The 13,041-nt window shown below is 37.6% G+C and overlaps 1 protein-coding gene across 1 annotated transcript in view; it reads right to left on the bottom strand.

The window, feature by feature from the left end:
- Nucleotides 1-211: 211 nt before the first annotated feature.
- Nucleotides 212-13,041, bottom strand: part of UBE2R2 (ubiquitin conjugating enzyme E2 R2) — a 98,460-nt gene continuing 85,630 nt past the window's right edge. The window contains exons 3-5 of the mRNA XM_045840615.1: nt 11,557-11,654; nt 2,961-3,095; nt 212-1,211 (exon numbers count right to left, since the gene is read on the bottom strand). Coding sequence (XP_045696571.1) covers nt 995-1,211; nt 2,961-3,095; nt 11,557-11,654 — 450 coding nt within the window. The 3' untranslated portion in view covers nt 212-994. The remainder of the gene's footprint in view (nt 1,212-2,960; nt 3,096-11,556; nt 11,655-13,041) is intronic.

Raw genomic sequence — 13,041 nt, 5'->3', positions numbered from 1 at the left:
ATGTTTTTCTCTCCCAACAGTGGTTACCAGTAGTTTTTACTCCCCCTCCCTCCAGCAGCATCAACCAAAATTGGCATAGTGATTTTTAACTCTTTGTTGCCATCACTAAAACTACACACACACACACACACACAAATCCCCACTCTTTCCCCACTCCTTGGGGGTGGGGGAGGAACTCTGCCTTTTAAATAAATATCAATCAAGTGCTCAGTTCTATGCAAAGTATGAATATTTATTTCAAGCTTTAGATCCCAATCGATTTCAAAAACCAAAATCTGATTTCTATCCTCAGAGTAGCTGAGGCCTCTGTGTTAGGATGATTTCCTGGAAGCTGAAGGAGCTCTGTGCCCTTAGGAACACATTTCATCAGTCTTCACACAGAGTCCCTGATGCCCACCATACCCCAGACTTTAAAACAAGAAAGAAATAAAATTCACCACCATGGGGCTGAACAAATGCACACACACTAATGTAAATGGAGCAGCTAAACCTTGGCAATTTTTTCTAAAGTTTGTTTTGTGGGAGTTTTACAGGGATTTTTTTTCCATTTTCTTTTGCTACCCAGCATATGCAGCACTTGTGAACTCCCAATGGGTTCCCAGCTTTAATCACATTAAACATCTTGATGAAAGACTATTTAATTCTTCAAGAATCTAAAAACAGACCAAACATGTTTTGCTGTGAACACTTTGTGGAGACGAAAGTGAGGCAGGGGTTTGGGTTTGAAGGGGGGGAAAAAAAAAGAATCAATACAGTGATGGAAGGGTAAAGAATGCAAGAATTCAGACATTCTGTGGAGGATTACCTTCTCTCCATTAAGAGGTCCATAAAAAGGAGCAAACTGAGATCCGTAAGGGGAGTCAGCAGGAGCCTTGTTTGTTTTCCCCACCCCCTGTGATAGGTTTTTGCTGAGGGGCCACTGCTAGGTCCCCATTGCTCCCCTCCCTTTGGCCTGAGATGGCAGGGCAGTACAGGGGCTTCTCGAAGGAGCACGTCACGACTCCTCATTCCCAGAATCATCATCATCGTAACAGTCGGCATCTTCCTCCTCCTCATCTTCATCATCAATGTCGTCATCATACAAGTCATAAAGCAAATCTGAGCTGTTGTCATTGGAAGGCACTTTAGTTTTGATGCAGTATTCCGCCAGGGTGGTGGGGACTTTCACTCCATCCTTTTCTGCTTCGGCTTTAGTGGCTGAAACCTGTTTCCTGAAGGGAGGAGGATAGTTTATGTAAGTATGTCTTGAAGATGGATTTAAAATTAGCATTTCTAGATAATCAAGATTTCTTATGGCCCGATTTCTAAACTTTTATTACCTGCCTGAAAGCATGTGAGAGTCTCTACTACACCAAAGCTGATCTCAGACTGTCAGGTGTCAATCCTGAAAGACACTTACTACTGACCTTTTGAAAAAGTGGATCTCACTTTGATTTTTTTAAAGACCTGACTGAAGAATTCCATAGCATTATATATTCTTTCCACTGTTACCTTAAGCTTCTACAGTTGCACTCCTATGGTCACCTATTTGCTAAGCGTAAGGTCCCCAGGAATGAAGACGGTACAGCTTAATGAGTTAGTAGAGTACATGCCACAGGCTGGTGCATGATAAATGTGAATTAAATGAAATAAAGAAACCCTTAAGAAATACAGAGAATACAAACATCTCAGGAATACTTAGGCATTATTCACTCACTAAATCCTACCTTTCCTTGAATATCAGGCTCCAATCCTGTTTTATGAAGCATTCTCATCTTGAATCTTCTTCAGTCCACTCCTGCTCCTCTGCAGGTCTTCACTATCTATACTAATTATCTTCAGTCTTTGGTCTATATCAGTCACCTTGGTGTCTGATAATGAAACAGGTGTCTAGATTCTATCCCTGTAACCTCATCAAATGACTAAGGACTAGGGAGGGGGTGGTTCTAAAGGTGTTTCCAGTGGGCACCAAACAGAACTGCTAATCTACATTATTGAGCTATCAGATGACAAGCATTTCATTGAATGTTTCTGTTTGTTATTCCTCTTGTCACAAGTATCACCTGACCAGAGGCTTGTTCCGACAACCCAATTTAAAGCAGCCATCTCTCATCACTCCTTCCCATTATCCTACTTACCACTGTCTAGTTTTACTGTCTTATCTTCCTTATTTGTATCAAGCTGACTAAATTTACAGACAGGGACCCTATTGTATAAATTCTGATGCTTTCTAACCTATGCACATAATGTGCTGGAACTGTCCTTGGAACTCTATTTTAAGGGTATATAAAACTGCATTGTATTCAGGGGAATGGAATTTACTACAACTGAAGTGCCAATTCTTAGGTACTGTTATGAAAACTTTGTCCTACTCAGGATATATCAAGAGCCTTACCTTCTACTTTTATTTCCTTTTACACAGAAAAACTAAAGACCCAAAAAGTTAACTGATAAAAGTTAACTGATAACACATGAAGGGTGGCACAGGAGTAGATCCCAAGTCTCCAGATTCTTATTCTAGGGCAGAGTAATGATACCTAGAAGATACTTGCTACTATGGTCAAAAGGGCCAATAAACAATAGGGCTTCGTTAATAAAAATTTTGAAAACAAAAACACCTGGAATATCTGGAATACCTTGGGTGCCTGCTATACTTAATGGACATGTTGAAAGTCCAGAACAGTATAATCATCCCTAAAAGGATTACGAGGGAGAGTCTGAAAACTTGACTGGCTGCTCAGAACCTAGTTCTGGTTCCCAGGAAATCAGATTTACTGCAACATTATCTTGCAGTGTGTGCAGTATGTGTCTCAAAAGCCACACACTCACTAGGCTCAGGCACAGATCTCTTTCCAAACAACAAATCTGAGAGAAATGGAGTAGACAATGAAGTTCAATTTAAACCCTTGGTTCTAGGATATTTGGTTCTAAGTATATAAAGACTTGAAGTTACTAATCAAACCCAAAACAAAGCACCTTACCTAATGATTTCAGCATATTCTTTGTCTTTTCCTTTACTGTCCCTCCATTTCCTGAACATAACTGAAGCATCCACATTGGCTGGGGAGAAGGTGTTGGGCTCATTAAGCAATGAGATTACACTTAACAGTATAGTCCTAGAAACAGGAAAAAAGGGTCAGCTACAAATACTCATTCACAGGATTTGAAGTATTCTTTTAAATTTAAGACTACACCATTTGAGACCTTAGGGAAATGGAAATACAGTATCATAAAATTTTGTTTTCAATACTCAGCAGGCTAGGCTAATCAAGAGACAAAAAGCAGAGGAAACATGTGAGTCTAGCATGAGATCACGTTGCTGGGCATAGAACTGCAGAAGGCACTGTCTCAACTGGCTACATGTTCCAATCTGCAAAAAGTAGAGATCTGCAGGATTTTCAAATAACAGTTTAAAAATTATAAGTTGAGTGCAATAGGAAAAAGAAAAAAAAATTTAGCTTCAAGGGAATTCTTTCACAGGATAAGGTAAAAAGGATGCTACTCCATACACCCAATTCTGATCATGGCTGCTTAGGTGATCTAAAAAACAGTTATTACATACAAATATATTTCTTTTCCATTTTTTTAAGGGAAGACAGAGTTAAACAGAACAGTGTGGGAAAAACTAGTCTCAATAACAGAAATCTTTATTCAGAAGTTTTTACCAAGAACTGTCCTGGCCAGTATAGCTCTGTTGCTGGAGCACTGTCCCGTACACCAAAAGGTTGGGGGTTTGATGATCAGTCAGGGCACATACCTAGGGTGCGGGTTCCATCCCCAGATAGGGCACATATGGGAGGCAGCCAATTTATGTTTCTCTCTCTCAGTGATGTTTCTCTCTCAAATCAATAAACATTTTTTAATTAAAACAAAAATTGTGTTTAAGCACTTCCTAGGTGCCAGAGGCACCAAGTGAGATGCTAGATGTATAACAACAAATGACTTAGATATAGATATATCTCTCTCCCATGGGAGATATATTCTCATCCATAGATAAAAACGAGTAATAAAGTTTCAGTTAGATTAAAATAACCAAAAGAGCACAATACACTCCAAATTATCCAGTCCCCCCCCCGCCCCAGAAAAGCTATGTGTATGAACATAAGGAGAAAAATGGAAGGAAAAAACAAGCTTTTCTAGCTTTTCTCATTGGTGATAGCTTATAGATTATGCTATTGCAAAAAAGCTTTGTACTCCTGGCTCCAAGTAAAAAATAAAGGGAGAGAACCAAGCAAGTGATATTTGATTTGATGAAACCCTTTCCTAAAAAGGGTAAAGAGTTTGTTATGTGAGTATACAAAATTATGACAAAGGCACTTTAAAAAATTTGTAGTTAAAATCCATCTCTCTCTCTCTCTCACACACACACACACACACACACACACACAACTTTTCTATTAGGTTTGAAATAACTCCTCGCCCTTCTTGCCAAGATTCTTCTGGATTTCTCCAATAATTACATTTGAAAGATTCAAACTCATCACAGCCAATGGGAAATGGATTGACATAACAGCCTAAGAAGCAAGAGAAAAACACAGGTAGAAAATTCCATAAAGGATGCTTCAGAAGAAAACACACAAAACCCGTTAGGAAGAAGCAGGATAAGAAGAAAGTACGGTATAAACAGAAAAAAATAGCTGTAATGGTCTAGTTCAGCTCTGTATATACTTCCACCTTTCTGTGATGGTGGAAATGTATCTGTTATCCAATATGGTAACCACTAGCTACATGTGGCCACTGAGCTCTTTGAAAGGTAGCTTGTGCAACCGAGGAACTGAATATTCAACACTAATGTTTAAATAGCCACATGTCTAGACGAACTATGTCAATTTAATTAGGGAATTTCCCCCACAAGTTCACCCAGTTGATTTTTTTTACAGCTTGTGTATATTATTAAAATACTATATTGGAAAATATATATTTTTAAAATAGTAAATTATTTCTACCAAAAAAGAGCTCACTCCTACCTCCATGTACTCCTAAATTAAAATCCATGATGGTTTCAGAAGTATCAGTTACTACAGTGGACTGTGACAATAGTTAAACCCAGTACATTTTCACTTCTTCCCTTCATCTGGAAAGCAGACTTGGGGGGGGGGGTGCACGGGGTGGAGATTCAGTTCCATTGGTTCGGGTGGGGTTAATCTTCCCCTACCACAATGCCACACCTTCATACACACAACCTACTTAAACTGGCAACAGAAGACATACCAGCTAGTGATTTCATCCACCTTGTCATGATGACTGGTTTGGGGATATATGCATGTGACTCAAGCTAGGGCAATCAGATCTTTGGTGGGAACCACCATTTTTCTAACTTAATAGCAGAAGGAACTTTTATTCTTGTTTTGAGTGTGAGAAGCACAGAACAGGTGGCCGTCTTGGTCACCAAGAAAGCCTGCCTAATAACAAGGCCAATACAGAGCAAAACAGAATTGAGATTTTTTCCTCCAAGATTACTAATGCAATTCAAAAGCAATATCCTACTCAAAATTTCCCAAACAGAATGTTGTGGATAGGTTACAAGGTGATATCTGTATTCATTCCCTCATCAATGAGGTGGGTTGGATTTGAGATAACTTGAGCCTCTGAAACAACTTCTGGCCAAAAAAGCATCTTCAATTTAGTACACTATGATATACAGATATATTCATTTCTGGTAAGTACTATGACTGGAAAAGGTTTGGAGAAAATGTCGTACATAGTTTAAAATGTCTATCACTTGTACCAAAATAATTTAACACAGGCATTACACCTATAGCATGGTAAACTCTACAAGGTAAGTATTATTTATCCTGTTTTCAGAGAATGGAAAAACTAAACTGCTAAGACAGTACTGCCAGAATGTACAAAATATGCTTTTTGTTGTCATTTTTTGTTACTTTCATTAAGTGTTTCAAAATCTTTATTCACTTTTTACCCCCCAGAAGAAAAAAATAGCAGAAGGTGGAGAGGGTTAACAATAGGTGAAAAGGGAAAGACCAAACAAATGATGAAACTATCAATGAAGAGGTTACTCAAGCCCATTACAGGGACTGGTTTCCTGCAGATGATGGACAAAGGGGAAGGATCAAGGAAACAACATATACTCTTTCTTAGTTTCATTCTGTCCATATAAATCCACAGCTCCCCATGAAGTCTGCTTTTTAGTAACAGAGAGATGCATTTGTCCATTTAGACAGTCTTGTGGCACCTGGATATAAATTTCTTGGATTAGCAAAATGGACTCTGAGGGCCCATCCCCATGATCTCAGTTCCCATAGCGAAAAGCACCACTGCCACGCTCTAAATGTGGGTACAGAGGGTCAGGCTTCGTTGTCCAAATCCAGCGGTGCAAGTGTTTAATGTGTTACGATACAGAACAGACCTAAACCACTAAGAATTTGGGATGAAAACTTAAGAGTTCTTAAAGTGTGTTCAACTTACTGCACAATTCCCATAAGCACCACCATCATTCACGGAGTTAGAGACACTCCTAGAAATAAATGAGCTCCTTCCCTCCCCTGCTTTAAGCCATGCCATGAACTGCGGTAGGAGTTTTCAGGGAGCAGAAAAGTTTTGATTGGACTGGAAGCACAGACAAAGGGACAGGCAAAAGCACTCTACATAGTCTTCGGGTTCCTGTTTCAGACCTTCTGCTGTTGTTTCTTTGACAGAGATGATATGACTATCTTATTCTGAATAAAAATTTAGTTTGTAAACAATAAAAACACCCAAAGAAAATGAAGGCCAACTAACCACAAGCACACGCAAACAGCAAACCAGTAAGTTGTAAAGTTCTTCAGAGTTAAGACATGTTTAAAAACAAAACTTAGGCATTTAAGGGAGCTAGGAAATCAGAATTAGAGACCTATGACAAAATGGGCAACACTGTATTTGCCCCTTTGTACACACAGAGTAGTCAGTGAGATGGGCCTGCCCCAGCACACACAACAAAGTAACATGAGGCTTATGGGGCTGCCTGGAAACTAAGAAGGAAGAGTTTAGGATTTTGCAGAATTAAAAGTGAGCATTTTCCCCCCAAGTGTATACATATACCTTCGCCAAGCAGTGTGTGAAGTAGAAAGGGTTCACTCTTAAGAGCCTAAATTTGCCCTGGCTGCCATGGCTCAGTGGATTGAGCGCAGGACTGTGAACCAGGCATCACAGGTTCAATTCCCAGTCAGGGCACATACCTGGGTTGCAGGCCAATGGCCCCCAGCAGCCGCACATTGATATCCCCCCCCTTCCCTCTCCAAAAATAAATAAATAAAATCTTTTAAAAAGAATGTTAAAAAAAAAAAGAAAAAGCACTTCTTTAAAAAAAAAACTACATTTACTTGATTCTTAAAAATATACACATTCACATACCTAGATGGAGATTCAGAAAGAGAAAGATGGTAATTGACTGAGATTCTTAGGTTTTACAGGCCTAGTGTAATTTGATTGAAACTGATGTATACAGAAGTGAAGCTCAGTGCCTGACCCTCCTAGTTGACCTGAGTTCTTTTAATCTTTCATTTACACTATTTCAAAAGATGAACTAGTACCACCAGAAGATGACCCAGTTAAAACTCAGCCCTCTTTACATGTTTTCAAGATGGGAGAAGAATTTAAAGAGGACATTGTGGCAAAGAAGTCTGTTATGACTAAGAAAATGTGGTAGCTTAATGGGTCACATATTACAAAACGTTTTTCTTTATGCTGGTAGAGCAGCTAATAAATTTAACAGTTCCTGCTAGGCGATGCTGAAGCTGCTGCTGACTGACAGATCCCTGAGAACACGTGGTAGGAATGAAGGTCTCATTATAATACAGGTATGGGCAAAAGTAGGTTTACAGTTGTTCATATGAGAAATAATATAGTAATAAGTAATATAAGAATAAACAGCACTCACAACTATAAACTTACTTTTGCCCCGCCCTGTATATCAATTTTCAACATTTCCTAAGTATATCGGATTGAACAAGGTACCTAAATATATGAGCATAATCAATAATTTATTTGATATGTCTCGAACAGATAGACCCTTTTGCATACATCCCAGAAAGTACGAAAGAAATAACTTGGTAAGAACTGGATAAGAAATCCTGGTGCAAGCTAAAAAGCTTTCAATTCTTTGCTTTTGACAAAAGTGAAGATCCTAATCAAGTTACGAGCTTTCAGATCATTAAAAATGATCAACAAGCCCTGGCTGGCATAGCTCAGTGGATTGAGCGCAGGCTGCGAACCAAAGCATCGCAGTCAGAGAACATGCCTGGGTTGCATGCCATGGCCCCCAGCAACCGCACATTGATGTTTCTCTCTCTCTCCCTTTCTCCTTCCCTTCCCTCTCTAAAAATAAATAAAATCTTTAAAAAATATATTTTAAAACATGGAGAGCTCTTATTTAAAAAAGAAAAATCAACAAAATTAGTCAATAAATAAATAGGGGAAAATAGACCAATATTCTGTGGAGAAGAATCTGAAATAATTTATACAGATATCCTGGTCTCTAAAAGATATAATTCCCCACTCCTTAAAGTGTGAGCTATACCCCTGACTTCCTTCCAAAGAGTACAGATGGAGGGGGGTGAGGGGAGAATAACTCAGAGAGGAGAAACCCTAACACAGAATTTCAACCAGGTATAAAATATTAGTACCAACAGTGATAAATCACATTGTGTACCCTTGTACCCTTGAAACGATATCATGAAAATGTACAGCTGACCCTTGAACACAGGCTAGAGGCGCGCCGATCTCCATGCAGTCAAAATCTGCATATAACTTTTGACACTCCTAGAACTTAAACTGTGTATCCCTCAGTATCCCTGTGTATCCCTCGAAGAGGATTGATTCCAGGACATCCTCTCCATGCCTGCATATATGCAAATCTGTGGATGCTCAAATCCCTTATACAAAATGGTGTAGAACAATGAATGCATATAGTTGACCCTCCAATCTGCAAATTCCCTAAAATATTGTTTTTTTGAGCTGTGGTTGCTTGAATCTGTGGGCACAAAACCCAGTGGTACAAAGAGCCACATGTATATTTATTGGAAAAAAAATCCCACTATTACTGGGCCCTTGCAGCTAAAACCATATTGTTCAAGGGTCCATCAACTGTTCTTTACCTCTGTGGTTTTCCTCCCCTCCACTCATCACCCAAATCTAATAATCAGAAAAGCAATAGAAAAATACAAGTTGGGGGACATTCTACAAAATACTTGATCAGTACTCGCAAAATTGTCAAGGTAATTAATCCAAAACAAAGAAAGTCTAAGAAACTGTCACAGTTGCCTAAGGAGATATGCCTATTAAATACAATGCATCTTTCACGGGATTCTGGAACAGAAAAATGACAATAGGTAAAAACTAAGGAAATGTGAAAGTATGGTCTTCAGTTAAAATAATGTATCAGTATTGGTTTACTAATTATAATAAATGGAACCATACTAATGTTAGATGTTAATAAAGAAAATTGGCAGTTTCAGGGTATATGGATATTATCTATACTTTCTTCACAATTTTTCTGAATATCTAAAACTGTTCTAAGATTTTAATTGATGTAAAAAATGGTAATAATAATAACAACAACAAAGAAACAGTAATTAACAAAACCACAGTGAGATACCATATCCACCCATTAGAATGACTGTAATTTAAAAAGCACAGACAATATGTGCTCACGAAACCCTGAAGAAACTGGCATTCTCACACACTGCTCGGTGGGAATGAACTACTTAGTGCAGCCAAAAAAGAAATCCATGTTGGCAGTTCCTCAGAAAGTTAAAACACTGAGTTACCATACGACCCAGCAAGTTCATTCCCAGGTATACATCCAAGAAAACAAATACATGCATACATGTCAAAACTTTGTTCTTTAAGGCATTATTCATAACTGCAAAAGAAATATCCCAAATGTCCATCAACTAATGAATTGATAAACAAATTGTAGTATAAGCCTTCAATCGAATATTATTCAGCCGTAAAAAGGAATGAAGTATGATACATGATACATTGAAACATTAAGCTAAGTTCAGGAAGCAAGACATAAAATACTACATATTATAAGATTCCATTCACAGGAAATGTCCAGAACAGGTAAATCCACAGAGACAGGAAACAGACTGGTGGTTTTCCTCGGTGGAAGGGTGGGGTGGGGTTGAAGGATAATGGAGTACAAATGCTAACAGGTCTGTTTCTTAGAGATGATAAAAATCTTCTAAAATTAACTGTGGTAATGTTTGGACAACACTTTGAGTATATTAAACATCTGTGACTCATACACTTAAAAAGTGGTATGGAAATTATATCTCAACAAAACTTATTTTTTAAAAAAGACTGACAACAGATCAATGTGATTTTTGCCAGATAACTCAGAGGAATTAAAAGAACTTGGTTTGACTGCTCTATTTATTCCATTATCATATAGAAATAAGGTTTCCCAACTAGAACAGGAACAGAACCACAGAAATGGAGGGCACATGGAGGGCTAGCAACAGGGGGGGGGGTGGGAGGAGGGGAGGGAGGGAAAGGTATAGAGAATAAGTAGCATAGAATGTAGGTTGAAAATAGATAGGGGGAGGGCAAGAATAGTACGGGAAAGGTAGAAGCTAAAGAACTCATAAGAATTGCACATGGAAGTGAACTAAAGGGGGGGAACGTGGGTGGGAGAGGGGGTACAGGGTGGAGGGGAGGGAAGGGGGGAAAAGGGACAAATGTAATAGCATAATCAATAAATTAAAAAAAAAAGAAATAAGGTTTCCTACTAATTGCATCTAATATACACTTAGTATATATAAGGCATAGTATTCATTTATATAAAATCAAAGCTGTATTCTGCCTCATTCTAGCAATATAATAATTATTCATGGATACATGAACTAACTGAAAATGTCTACTGATCTGATTAAAAATTCATTTCTAATAACTATTAAATGTGAAAAGTAAAAGTATCAAAGTATAATAAACATATTGCTTTTAATCAATTGTATATTACTAAAATAATTCAATACAGGAGTAAACTTACCTAGGCCTTACTATCTCAAGTAATTAAAAAATATCTATTACTCATTTTATTGTAGAAAAATATTAAAGGATAAATAATATAAGGCTATCGAACAAAAAATTTCAACTATTATATAACCAAAGACAATTATAAGAAATACACAAGTCTTCCAAATCATAAGAAACACCATATATATATATATACATAAAACAAAGAAAAAACAATGAATAATAGAAGCTTGTTTTAAAAGAAGCATGCAAAGTCAATTTTCAGTTTGTAAAGAGTAAGTCTTTTCTGTAAAAAGTAGTAAGAATCATAGAATAAAGCAAGCAATCCAAACATGGAAGTCATGAGATCCAAGTCAAATGTAACTTCAGACAATGTAAGAGGAAGGACTCAGACTAGAAAATTCTCCCAAAGTGAACACTGAGAAACGAGTAACATACGCATTACTGTTCCATAAATAAAACTTCAAAATGATGCACACATGCTACTTAAAGCTCAAAGGAAGACAAAATAACCAAAAGGATTCTTTTGTACTTGCTAAAAAATAATATCCACTCTTAAGAACCACTCAAAAACCAGATTATTTCTTATTAACCCCTTACCTGACATTTTGAGTAGGATTCCACCTTTCGGAGGGCAGTTCACCACTCTGTGGGTCATCCACAGGCGGATGAAGAATTGAAATGCATACATCTCCATTCTACAAGACACAAACCACATTCAGTACTCAAAAAATACGATATAAAAAGGGACTGGAATTTCTTTTCCTACAAAACTTTTGTTCTTATCATTAGAAAAGCAAACAATTCTGCTTTCTTTTCACTTTTGGAATCAATGTTAAAGAATTGAACATTTTTTATATTATAAATATCAACTGACCAATCTCCAATATATATTTCTTAGTTAAAAAAGAAACATTGTAAGTGTGTAACACTATCCTTCTAAATAGTCAGAAACAGACAAACTTGATAAATCAAGTTTCAAGAGCCTTGGGAATCAACTTAATATCTCTATTGTCAGATACAAACTGTACGTAAAGTGCATAAAAAGAAACAAAAAAATTTGTCCTTGCTTAAAATCTGCATAAAGATGCTATAATCACCTTTAATATCCATCACTGGTTTTAATGAGTACAGTTTATATAAACTGAAAATACACCTCCCAACAACTTAAATATAACTCCTTCGGTATATGTGATAGAAGAACTCACCACTACGGTTTTAATTTTTTGGTTTGTACATTTCTTCATCCTCACCCAAGGACACGCTTATTGATTTCAGAGAGAGGAGAAAGGAGGGAGTAGAGAGAGAAACATCAACTCAAGAAATATCAACCAGTTGCTGCTGTTATGTGCCCTAACCAGGGACTGAACCTGCAACCCAAACATGTGCCCTGACCAGTGATCAAGCCTGCAAACTTTCAGGTTTACGGGACAACGCTCCAATCAATTGAGTCCAAACTAGCCAGGGCTGGTTTGTAAACTTAAATTATAGGACCTAATCCACAGGTGCATTTAATTTAAATCAAACACCTGGATTGCTTACCATATGCAAAAATAGACTGCTGTTCAACAGAAAAGACTGTTAGACAGTCACCTATCCCTTGGTCTGTAAAATGAAAGATTCAAACTTTTTTAAAAAAACTGTACTTATTTATTTATTTTTAGAGAAAGGAGAAGGAAGGGAAAAAGAGGGGAGAAACATTGATGTAAGAGAGAAACACCGATTGGCTGCCTCTCCTGTGTATCTTGACTGCACAACCCATGCATGTACCCTGCAGGAAATCAAAGTGGCAACCTTATGGTTCGTAGGCTGGAGCTCAATCCACTGAGCCACACCAGCCAAAAAAGTAGATGTGTAACTATATAATGTGTAAAATTCTTATATTTACAACCTAGATTTAGATATACACAAATATACAACCATATTGAGATAACAGAACTTTAAAAAAAAGAAGAAAATCAATACCAAATAATACATTCTAAAACTCTATTACTGTTATTAGCCCTGACTGGTATGGCTCAGCTGGTTGGGTGTCATCCCACAAAGCCAAGGGTCAGTTCATTTCTAGGCTGGGGCACATGCCTG

This window comes from Phyllostomus hastatus, unplaced genomic scaffold, assembly GCF_019186645.2.
Source record: "Phyllostomus hastatus isolate PE091 unplaced genomic scaffold, TTU_PhHast_1.1 phas_contig_34, whole genome shotgun sequence".
NCBI lineage: Eukaryota > Metazoa > Chordata > Mammalia > Chiroptera > Phyllostomidae > Phyllostomus > Phyllostomus hastatus.
Note: the sequence above shows the minus strand (reverse complement) of the source record. Positions and strands in the feature narration are given on the sequence as shown.